The sequence below is a fragment of the Camelus dromedarius genome, chromosome 28 (genome assembly GCF_036321535.1).
Source record: "Camelus dromedarius isolate mCamDro1 chromosome 28, mCamDro1.pat, whole genome shotgun sequence".
In the NCBI taxonomy this organism is placed as follows: domain Eukaryota; kingdom Metazoa; phylum Chordata; class Mammalia; order Artiodactyla; family Camelidae; genus Camelus; species Camelus dromedarius.
Genome location: NC_087463.1, coordinates 27207728 through 27220498, shown reverse-complemented (window position 1 = coordinate 27220498; position 12771 = coordinate 27207728). Strand labels below are relative to the sequence as shown.

Here is a 12771-nt window from a genome sequence, read left to right as displayed (position 1 = left end):
GAGGACATGGAGAGGGCGACGTGGGCATGTGCACTCAGCCCAGGCCTGGCCGACGGATCAGCTCTGTCACCAGACAGTGTGGAGTTCTTCACAAAGAATCCATCTAAAGACAGCATTGTCTTTGGTTAAAAGATACCTAAATCAGAGTTAGTACAGGCAAAAGACAAAAGCAAAATACAAATGACCGTGTTTTACTTTAGATTTTTAAGAAGACTTTGTGTTCTCAGATACTCATTCTTTAAGTTAGAATGAATTTAATCCAAGGTAGAAATAATATTTAACTGCGTACAGTTGGGGATAGAAAAGGGGGGCCAGATATAACACATGAAAAGCACCAATAAGCTGTGTTTTCAGCACTAGCAAGTTGTTGCTATGTTCTAAAACTTCGGTAATGCTAGGCTGCTTTTATTAGAAAACGGAAGAAATAAGCAGCACTCTTTAAAGGAGGGCACACGCAGCAACAGGGCCTTGGGCACGTGCACGGCAGGGTGGCCTCGCAGGCAGACTGACAGCGCAGCAGTCTGCGACCAGGACAGTCAGAAACCACCTCAAAGTCTCCTTTCCCAGGAGGACAGGCGAGTCCACTGCAATAACTTCATACAGCGGAGTACTTCAGAGAAGTGACAAACGGAACAACAGTTACATGCATGTCCACCTGGAACAACGTCCTAAACCAGCGTAAAGCCAAAAAGGCTGCAGAAGGGCGTGTAAATAGTAGCAGGACAGCCGTCACGTAAAATGTCACAGAGCGCAAAACGCTGCGCCTTGTTTTAATGATGCAAACGTAAGCAGCAAAATTGTTCAGAGACGCAGTAGCAGTTTAATCTCCAATTCAGAACAGAGGTTACCACCAGTGACAAGAAAGGAAGAGAAAAGAAAGAAAAGTCCCCGACATTCCCTCTCCGTGGCTACGTGGCTTTTACGTCAACTTCGAAACTGGTTCAAGTTTCAATGTTCTCTCTCCTGCGGCATGCACTACACACGCCCCGAACCCACTCAGGGTGACAGCTGAGAGCCGCCGCCCTCCCGGCCTCTCTCCAAGCACCGCCCCACGCCCACACGCTCCAGCAGCACGCCTGGCACCTGCAGCCCCAGCCCCTCTGCCTGCAGCAGCTGTCCCAGACCCGGCCCACTCCCTCTCCTTCATCCAGATGCCCCCACCGCGGGGACTCCCCGACCACGCTGCTACAATATCCCCGTCATTCTCGACCCTCCGTCCTGCTTCCCGTTTTCTCTTCACAGCTCGTAGCAGGCTTCCTGTCACCGCAGCACCATTTACACTGCCTTGCTCCCCAAAGAAAAGCTCCGTCAGGACGGGGCTTTGTCCTACTCACCACTTACTCACTCGCAGCACTGCTGGACACAGACGGACTCAATGCTGGTGACCAAAGAATGGAGTGTTTCATTCTATACAAATTTTAACCCATTCTTTCCTGTTTATTTTAATATATATACCTTCAGTGTTATTAAATACCTTTCCTAAACACCATTTTCAGAGTGACACAGTGACACAGTATTCCAACATATGCATGACATATACAGCATGGTTAATTCACTGCCTGACTTGACTTTTCAAATAATTCTTGTCATCAAAAGTAGTAACAGACATTAGTAAACACATTGTTTAGACTTTGTGACCGGCCATTATTTGAGATAAATTCCTCAAATAAAAATGCTGAATCCATTTTATGGTATTTATATATATATATATATATATGTATCACCACACTATCCTCCACCAAGGCTCCATGGAGTCATGTTTACACAACAATGGATGATCATCGCAGCTTTACATCATCACCAACGTCTCTTTCAATCTGGCTCGTAAGGGGAAAAGGTACTCGTTTATGCAGTAGGTTTGTATTTATATTACACGAAGTCGCTTTCATTGCTCAGATCCACGCTACCCTGCAGTCTGTGTGAACAGGAACAGGAGAGGGAGAGGCTGGCTCAACCTGTCCTGTAAACTTGACTTCTACCTAGTCTCCTAGTCCTCCCTGCGGTGTCTGTGAGGACAGCCCCTGTGGACGCAGAGCTGCACAAACCACAACAGGTCAGCTCAAGAGCACGCGGCTCCGGCGCCCAGCTCTGAGGGCAGAGCCTGGTGGGAAACCTGGGTGCTGCACTGCTCTCTTGCTATGGCAGTAATTTCACTCACTACGTTTCCTTGCCCAGATGATGCTGGTAATCTGCCCAGAAGGGAGCAAATCAAAGGAAGCAGCACCTTTTTTCAGGTGAAAGGAAGGAAGGAGACATACACTTTACCTCTATAAACACAAAATTAATGAAAACTATCAGTAAATAGCATAAAACCTTCAAGAAAGCATGTTTGAAATGGAAATATTCAATGACCAACATTATCTGCTCTTCAAAAAAATGTTACACATCAAGCTGTCCACCAGAAACTGTCAGAATGTCAGTGAGATACTTTAGAACTGTCACCAGCAAAGCCTGCCATTAGTCAGCATGTCAGAGAGTCACTGAGCAGACCCTGCGGACTCACACCATCAATTCCCAACAATCAGCACAGCAGGGAGCTGGGCTGGGGACCCAGGCCTGCCACCCTAAGGCAAAACAGGAACCCCTGGCCCGCCGCCAGCAGAAGTGCTCTGGAACTTCCCCGGCGCACCTAGAGCAGCGGCTGCCCTCACACGCCTGCAGAGGACTCCGGAAAACCTCCTGACAAAAGCTCAGTGACACACAGTGACAACATCACATTTTAAAAATCTGATCAATTTATCTTTTAACTATCTCAACTCTTAAAACTGTATCTTAAATATTTAACAATTTAACTTAATTTCAAAAATCTTTTCTTTTACCAGAGGAGCCCAGTAGGTGTAGAGATAGCCTATTTTCAATGCTGGTACAAACTGTGAGCAGGATACTACCAGAAAATAGAGATTCAAGAAAAACTTGAATTGTTCATGTAAAACCTAAAAAGAAAAAGAAAAAATTAACATAATCTCTTCCAGGAAAATCTTTAAAACCTTAATTAAATAATTAAAATCAGCATAATATCTAACTACTTTTCCATCGAACAGTGAGACTATGCCCTGAGTCACAACAAATTTATTAACTTTGATGGTGGCTTTCTAATAGCTAAATTACAAAAAAAAAAGAGGTAAGATTATCCCCAAATTATATTTAAAATAAACTAAAAAAAAAAAGACATTTAGAACTTTCAACTACATCTGAAAGTTTTTTCCTTTCTTGAATACAATTTTCCAGCTTTCCACACTCACCTTCTGTAGATCTTTATATGAACGTCAACAAATGAGACAGGAAAACCTTCCCAATGTTAGTAAGTCAGTAAACATACATATACAAATGTATCTCTTCATACCAAATCAGAAATATCTAAACAAGTGGTCCTAACCTTATATTTATGAAATGGTAAACAATCAAGTATGAAAGCCATGTTTTTGACAATGGACATCCAGGCAGCTTTACAGAAGACTGCCTAAACAAGCAAATCACATACAGGCAAAAATTCACAAACTACTTTAACCTCCTGTATTTACTTCCCTCAAAGTATAAGAGATGATAAAATATAAAAATGTGTAAATTACAGACCAATTTTCAGGAAGACAGTTACCTGCATATTCTTTAGAATCTCTTGGTAATGGATCTTCAGTATTTTCAAATATAACATAAATAAAAATAGTCATTCAATAAAATCTTCTAGAAATGCAAATCCAGTAACTTTTTGGTTTTGTTTCTTAATTCAAATAGAATTATCATTAAGAAAGAAAACCCAAGATCTAGTATATTAATAGACTTCTATTCACAAATGCCTCAAATTAGATTTAAGTTGAAAATCAAAATGGAACAAAACTCATGTTTATAGATGAGAATAACTCAAATAGCATACTGTAATTACAATAAATTTACAAACTTGCAAATTGCAAATCAAAATCTCCTGGGATGCCATTTTTAATGCAACTTGGAAGCATGGAAACTTTAACAAGAGCAGAGCAATGGGTTAAGTACTTATTGTTGACTTAGAGGGTCTGGAACTGTAGTTTGTATATAATGAAGTTATCTGCATCATCACAAAGTCATGTGTGCGACTGAAAAATCAGTTACATTGATAATACATTTATATTCATAATCACATTCAATTGCTGTCTAAAACTGTTTTGAATCATTTCATAAATTAATCTCAGCAGGAAAGAAGGTTCTCTTTTTCCTCAGTGATTTCTTTAAAATCTCAGTTAGCATAAATTATATCTATTAGCAATTCAGAAATTGCCATTCGTGCTAAAAATGGCATAGATTCCTACTGTGCAATTACCAAATGTTTCTAAAATACTACGTTTTAGATGAAAAGACTAATTTAAGAGACAATCTAAGAAAAAAGTCATTCCTACGGTAACAGTTGTACAGACACACCAACAGGTCTCTTCAGGACAGCCATCCTGGCAGGCTGTGTGAACTAACTCGGATCAAAACTCAGCTGCACTGCCCACTTTTAGACCACCGCAATCAAGACTGCCGTCTGCTGAGTGAACTCTGTGGCCTTTAGGAAAATGTACAGCACATAGCCAATCTGTGAGTATTTAATAATTTAAACCTAACGAGAAAACAGTAGCTTCACTCAATAAAGGTAAGAATGTTCACCCGTCTGATGGACAGTTTACACCTGCCTGTCCTGACAGAAGGTCAGTCTTTCAGTTATGGAGCCACGTTGTGTGTTCTAATAAAGGCGCAGGCTAGATACCAAGCATCTGCCGATACTGGATGTGTGGGGCAGGCGGTGAGGGGTAATCAATGCCCAACATAAAGTCAGCATAATTATTAAAATAAACACAGCAAAGACAAAGCAGCCCCCATTTCACGTAATCAAGTGATCTTTCTGCAAAACAGCAGAACAGCTAATCCCTAGGACGTGTCAAAAACTTAGATATGGAAATACAATCAGTACCAGCTTTCTTTTGCCTTCAGAAAAATAAATATATCTACTAAAATGGGCAATGATGCACAACAAGCAAAAATTATTCAACTACTCTAAACACACATAATCTGTTTTATCATTTAAGCCAGAAATATCATTGGAACAAAAAAAATCAAAATACTTAAACTTGAGAATTTAAATTCAGCATAATACCTAATCAAAGACAACTTCTGCTGTAACAGCACAGCAAGGGCTGGAACGTACGATGCTGAGGAGAAGAGACGTCTGTGACTGCCTGTAGGCACTGCTGCTGACTCACACTTGTGTAAAGCCACTTTCACGGTGAAAGGCTGGACAGGCTTCAACCATCATACGCATTCCACTTTTCCCTCCAAACAGATTCCCAGGCAAACAACATTTATGACTTATTTTCTGTTCATTTGATTTAGTTTTACTTGGTTATTTCTACAATATAAATGTGATGTTTACCTGGAATTGAAGGCAATAATCTAACTGTAAATTTTCTTAAGCTGAATTCTATGATGTGGCTATTAAAATGTATATTTAACAATTACACGAAACACCATGGTTCAGAAGCAAAAGGACCTGGTTTGGCTACGACAGAATGAGCAAGAGGAAAACGAAAGCAGAGGAATCAGCAATCTCTGATCGGTAACTCGTTTTTAAGAACTTGGTGGTCTTACCCCAGGTATAAAGGTAAATACATTGTATTTTTGATTTTTTATAGAATTTCTGGGATGTTTTTCTTCACACTTTTCCGGATATCCAAGCCACACTGTGCGAGCTTTCAGTTCTCTCTTTCTTTGACAAATATTTATCAGCCAATCACAGCAACTGCATGAAACAAAAAATACACATTGTGCTTTTTTAAAAGGTTTTAATCAATTCTGCATATCTAGAGCCCACAGTGATCGTTTCTGCGTTTACCAGACTCCAACAGCACATCTACTGCTCATCTCCAGGAGTTTTCTTAAAACAGGTCGGCTGTACTAACCTAAGTTTGACATAGAAACACTGGAAGGCTTGAGTGAGCGTACAGTGACTTCTAGAACCTCAAGGAAATTACCTTCCCTGGTGAGACCCTCTGCTTGGCAAAACCTAACCTTTAGCATTCTGCAGCAGTCAAAGCTTTACATTCTGAGGGAAGAATCGCCACATATATGTTATTGGCAATTCTCAATACACACTCAGTGATCTGATGACAAAGGCTCTCAGATGTCAATTAATTAGGATGCGACCCTCTCTTCTCTCAGGTAGTCACTTTTTTCCTTCCTTAAAAGATGACTTTTCTAGTAGCGTTAATATAAAATGAAGACTTAAGCTCCATTCAATATTTAGAAAGGATCCTAATGTTTAATGGAATATTCTAATGGTAATAAAAGCTTGATTGCATTTTCATACAGCTATCTTCATCTATGCAATAAACATTTTAATTATAAATCTACCCTTGTTCCAATAGTGCCAGGTTCCAGGAGCACAAACTCTTCCCCTTCCTGGACTTACAAACCACTACTTTTGAGCAGAGAGGATAAAGTTTCTAGGAGGATAACTTGCCTCAAAATACTTCAGAAAATGATGAAAAGACATTAAATTTACCTCTATTAAGCTTAAAGTAATCATGAATTTAAACTTCAGTATTAATAATTCAGTTTAATTAAAATTTCTAAAATGCAGAGGCTCAGAATGGTTTATCAAGGGAAGAGAAGTTGTTAAACATTACCTTCTAGACGTAGTCAAGGCTAGAACAGCAAACCAGAAGGATAAGGCAGACAATCCTAACTTTGTGACAAGTAAGCTCAAAAGTTAACATGAAGTTCTGCATGACAAGGACAGTCTTAGAACGTATGATTACAAAATGAGTTGACATATCAGGACTTACATCGTAGTATCACTGCATGTCTTCTCTTTACTCCAGTCATTCTGACATGATTCTTTAGAAATCACCTTACACTCAGACCTGTTACTTTATAAGTCACTCCCAGTAGCATCCTGTACGAGGGATGCATGTGTTTAAACTGAAGTCTGCATCACCCTACTGAATATCCACCTAACTCTTGGCTGTGCTCAAAAGATCCTCAGTCTGGAAGGAGGGGGTCTGCCCTCTGGAAGCTCCCAGTCCTCCCAGTGGGCATACGCCTTGTCGCCTGAAGGAGCCTCAAGCATTGCTCCCTTGCGGCCCTATCCAACCCACGTGGGGCTGAGGAAAGCCACATGAATGCGGCGCAGGTCAGCTCTGCAACTTCCCCAAACTCTGCCTCCTGCTTCGACCAGAGCAGATAAGACCCAACTCTGTAAGAACAGAAATTTCTCATCACCGCTTGCCCTCACTGTTAAAAAAATAAATCAAAACGAACAGCATCTCCACACATAAAGTATACTTATAAATTTCCAACAGTTGTGAACCACAGTACTATCAAATGATTTAAGACTGTCAAAATAAGTATTCCCACCCTTACTAGGCTTTGGTGTGGGGGAAGGGGGCTGGTCAAGTTGACCTCGGTAAATGTTGGTAATATCTGACCTTGTTTCTGCTCAAATGAAACAAAATTGAGTCTTCAAATACAAGATAATAAGCTTCAGAGTACTATTTCTCACTTTCCTGTTGCTTTTACACTTTTACAGTAGGACCTGAACCCCCTTACAAGGATGCTTCCCTCCAGCCCAACCCACCTTAACCCGCGGATGCAAAACCATACTGCTCAACGTCTGCCTCTACCAGAGTCACAGCCCCAAACAGCCCAGCGTCCACGAGGGCCCTTCCCCCAGCGCTCTCAGCAGCAGCTCTGAAGGGCCCATCTCCACCCTGCCACACCAGGCACTCCCGGTCTTGGACACCTGCAACCCCACGCCACAGATGCCAAGCTCCCACGTCTCACGTGAGAGAAGATCAGAGGCCAGAGAGCTGAGTGATTCCCCAAGTGAAACAACTCAGCAGAGCTGAGACCAGAGCCCGAGCCCGAGCCCCGCCTCCCTCTGGTGCTCTCCCCGCAACAACGCCAGGCTTCCAAGGTGTAACTGAATTATTTGCAACACTTTGCTACTAATAACTACAAACAAATCAAAGTCTTCTTACTATTTCCTCATGTAAAGACAGAACCACATAGTAGTTAGGGAGCCACCATCAAATCACACACTACTTCGCAAAACTAAATGAATACAGAGGCTTGAAGTTTTAAAAGCCTGGGGCTCCACCAGAACTGCCACTGGATTATGCAGACAGAAACTAACTACCAGAAAGAGAAGGCAAGTGACTTTAGGGCTAAGAGCAAAGGACAAAAACCCCAAAATAAAGAAGATACTTGTAACCAAAAAAGCCGTACGTGTAAGCCTGACTGAACTGCAGAGCTAAGGAGGAGAACCAAAGTATAGGCGATTGTTGAGGGCAAAGTAATACGAGTAAAACATGCTGGTAAACACCAGTGAGTGAGAGGGAGAACCAGAGAAGGCCCTGGAGGAGAGGAACCCGGAGCTTTACCTAAGGACGTTTCTATGCACACTGAACATTTTCCACAGCACTGATTATTCAGAATCAGTATATAAACCACCTTACAATGTCAAGTCAAACTGAAACTAAATCCAATAGTGCATAAAATACACTTTTCTCTTAAAACATTTTAGGATTGGTAGCTTTTCACGAATGCATCCATAATCAAAGTAGCACTCTAAAATTAAATAAAGCATCTTTACATGCCAAGATCCCGTCTTCTAAAATTTTAAGTTGCCACAATAACTCCCAAAATCTAGACAGCACCCTTCCAAAAACAAAAATGATCATATCCAACAGGCACCTTTGGTCACCAAGCCAAGAACAACACAGCACTGATGTCCCCTCATAAGACGAGCGTTTGCCCACGCTTCTGCACGCCAAGTGTGCAGCGGGTAACTGCAAGTGCAGAGGCCCTTCAGAACCGGGGTAATCCCAGCACCTGATACTCCCCGCCCTTCACATGGAAATGCCATTCGGGGGCTCCACTTGGGAAAGGACAGAGTGATTTCTGACAGCGAGTGAAATGTAAATCTCGCAAGAAAGGCATAACCGCTCCGCCCCCTGAGAGAACTCCCTATCAGTACACGTCACAGTAAGTCACATGAAGGACATCTACAGTTTTAGAAGACAGGTGACAGGAAAGTATTTTCAACGTATCAGAGTTGGAATTTTTGCCATATGATAAAAACGAGAAAGCAGTTCTTCAGCCGTGAAGAAATTATAGCCTACTCAACCCCTGAAATTAAGAATAATTTTAAAATAAGCCTTACTTTTCACAGAATCTATAAATAGAAACACACTGAAATATTTACAACTCATTAATATTATTTGCTATCTACCTTTACCACAACATTCACTAACATTCTCCTCCTGCAATTAAACCAATTTTATATCTCTTCTACTCTTCGATCCATCATCTAACAATCTTAGTAACACAATTTTATAATAGCTGGTATCCAGAAAATAGGTTGGCAAATATTCAAAACTGGAAATTTATAAGAAATAAAGAAAAGAAGACCAATCTAAGTTGCTAAATGTACTGTTTGTTCTGTAAGGGGAAGTTTTTAATTTCCATGAGAGTTTCTTGGCAGAGCAGGTGCCCAGTGCACAAGAGAGGAGCGTGGCAGCACCTTGAGCCGCGGAAAAGGAGACGTCCACTGGCGAGCGCCACGCCAATGGGGAGAAGCCCATCACGACAGGCCAGTGAGCTGCTCCAAAGGGTCACAGCTCACTGAGCCGAAGACTTCATGCATGTGTCTAGTATATTACTGAGTGGTTTTAATGTTCCCAAAACATGGGAGCTTTTGCTGCCAACATCTACATTTTCAAATATGTTCTTGATATTTTCCTTAAGAAAAGGAATATTACAAACAAAATCCGAAATTTGGCTATGTTGCATTTGGTAGAAACAAAATCCTGTAAAAGACCAAAAGTAATTAATTCAAAGAAGTACTCAGCATTCAACGTCCACGCTCCTCGGCAGTATCTGACTGTTACAGGGAAGTGCCACTTCCAAGCACACTAGGCCCCCGGGAAGCCCACACACTGACATGAGACCGTCCACGTCCTCACCGCTCCGTGCCCAGCAGTAGTCACCTCCTCAGGGTTCTCAGCGACTTTCTGTTATCCAGGAATTCTCTTCACCCGTCAGATACAGATCCTGGGCCTTCTCGTCCCAGTGACCTGCAGGTGGTTCCCTTCAGGATGGTGAGCACAGGCGTTCACACAGCCGGGAGCCAGGCCCCATCCCGTCGGGGCACACCTCCTGTCCTAGCATCACTCCCAGCCCAGGGAGCAAAGAGCGAGGGCCCTGGCTTGTCAAGCCCGACTCAGGCGCAGGCCCTCCACTACCACGAGAGGGGCTCTGCAGTCCTTGGCTGTAACAGTGTTGAGACAGTTCATCTCAAAGAGCACCCCCCCTCCACCCCTACTCAGGAACACGCACCTCTGACCTGCATACCACAGCCATCACACCGTAACCGCGGCACCACCCGAGCTCCTCTGCTGCACCTGCGTCCTCAGCCACACACCGGCCACCATCCCACCGCAGCGACCACCCCCACCCCCCCACAGCCGCTTTTGTAACTGCTCAGGTCTTTCCCTGATGGACAAACAGTAATAACATTATGCCAGGCTCAATACAAATGCATGATTATTGATTCTTCCCTTTGTTGATTATGGATGATCTCCACCTAAGCATGACCAATTCTCTAATTTTTTCAGCCCTCATCTGCACCCTGGACACCTCCTCACTTACAGGAACCCATGTTCCCGGTTAAGGATGAAAGTCGTCTTCACTACCTCACCCTTCCTCCCTGTTTCTTCTGCCACCTGAGAAGCCGGATCACTAGTCTTCCTTTCCAAACTGCCCTTTCCCCAGACGCCCCTCCCTTCACTCTCCACAGACCCAAACCACACATCCACTGACATTTTTAGGGACGCCATCCTTCCCAGTGGCCTCCACTGTCACAACAATAACGGCTCTCAAGCTTACTCTCCAGGTGGATCTGACAGAACTGTTTGTATTAGATCCACTACAGGTAGATTTTTAAAAAGAAAACTGAATAGTTTTAATGAAGCAATCAGTTAAAAAAAAGAACCTACAGTTCACATCACACTTACTGGTGAAATACTGAAAGCTCTCTCCCTAGACTGGGAACCAGGCAAGGAGGGTGTGCACTCTCACCACCACCTCCCCTAAGTAGTGTAGTGGTGTGTACTCCAACCATTCCCCTAAGGCAAAAAAAAGAAAAAGAAAAGAAAAGACAAACGGATTGTAAAGGAAGAAACAGAACTATCCCTATTTGGAAATGACATGGCTATCTATACAGGGAACGCCAAGAAATCTACAAAAACACTCTTAGCACTAACAAGTGAGTTCGGCAAGGTTGTAGGATAAAAAATATACGAAAATCAACTATAGATCCATACACTAGCAATGAACACGTGGGAACCAAAATTTAAAATACCATACCAATTATAATCACCGGAAAAAAAAAAGAAAGAAAAAAATACTTAGGAGCAAATTCAATAGATACAGGACTTACGTGCTGAAAACTACAAAATGCTGATTAAAAAAGATCAAAGTATCTAAAGAAATGGTGAGACATAGCATGTTCATGATCTAAAAGATTCAAAGCAGTAAAGATGTCAATCCCTCGCAATTAGCATATACAAGTTAAACACAATTCCTACCAAAATCCCAGAAAGGTTTTTGTAAGTATGGCCAAGATTACTCCAAAACTTCTACAGAAAGGCAGTGGAACTGAAGCTAAGAAAATCGTGAAAGAGAAAAATAAAATAGGAGGGATCAGTCTTCCCAATTTTCAGACTTAACAAAGGGACGTGCTGCAGACGGAGCGGCACTAGCAGGGCAGACGCACAGACAACCAAGTGCAGCAGCGACCCTGGAGAGGGCCCAGAGAGCCCCACTCGTGCGCAGCCGACTGCCTGCTGCCACAGGCGCTAACAGAATCAGCAAGGAAGAGGGTCTCTCCAACCAGCAGTGCTGGAGCCAGAAATGAACCCCAAACTAAACCTCCTACCTTATAAGAAAATTAACAACAACAAAATGCAGAACTATAAAACTTTTAGGAAAAAACTGCCAAGACACAGTGCTTAGTGAAAAGTTTAGACATGCCACCAAAAGCACAATATACACAAACAAAAAAAGAAAAAGGAACTCTCAAAATTCAACATAAAAAAAAAAAAAACGATCTAATTAGAAACTGGAATAGACAAGAAGTGACATTTACGAAGATACACAAATGGCAAACACGATGTACAACCTCACTAGTCATTTGGAAAATGCAGAAGACCGCAATGAGCCATCACTACACACATATCGTAACAGCTAAAAAAAACAACAGTGACAACAACAAATGATGGCAAAGATGAAGAGATGCTGGGTTTCTCACAAGCAGCCGGTGGGAATGTAAAATGGCACAGCCACCATGGGCAGCAGTTTGCTAAGAAACAAACATACATCTAACATCTAATCCAGCAATCGTACTCCTTGGCATTTATTTATCCCAGGGAAGTGAAAATGCATGTCCACACACACAAACTTGTACATGATTGTTCACAGCATGTTTACAGGATGTTAACCTGAATCTAACAGTGAGAAAAGATCAGACAAACCAAAATCTGAAACAGTCCATGAATACTCCCTCTGTAGCCCTCAAAAATGTCAATGACAAACACTAAGAACAACTCCAGATTAAAGGAGACTAACAGGGGTGTCACCTCAAGGCCACATCCAGTAGCAGAGAAAATATGTGCTACCATGGGCATTACTGGGACAAGGGACAAGACTGAATATGGACTTAAAGTAGGTGTAAAGAATGTAACGATGTTAAATTTCCTGAGT

General features: G+C 42.2%; 1 protein-coding gene across 5 annotated transcripts in view; it reads right to left on the bottom strand.

Annotated features, from left to right (window-relative positions):
- Positions 1-12771, bottom strand: part of ATP9B (ATPase phospholipid transporting 9B (putative)) — a 155698-nt gene that overhangs the window by 128733 nt on the left and 14194 nt on the right. For 3 of the 5 annotated variants that reach the window (XM_031441712.2, XM_031441713.2, XM_031441714.2), the window contains exons 3-4: positions 5599-5749; positions 2820-2933 (exon numbers count right to left, since the gene is read on the bottom strand). The exons of 1 other annotated variant lie outside the window; for it this stretch is intronic. In XM_031441712.2, the coding sequence (XP_031297572.2) occupies positions 2820-2933; positions 5599-5749 (265 nt within the window). The remainder of the gene's footprint in view (positions 1-2819; positions 2934-5598; positions 5750-12771) is intronic. One more of the 5 variants, XM_031441715.2, reaches the window with a different exon arrangement.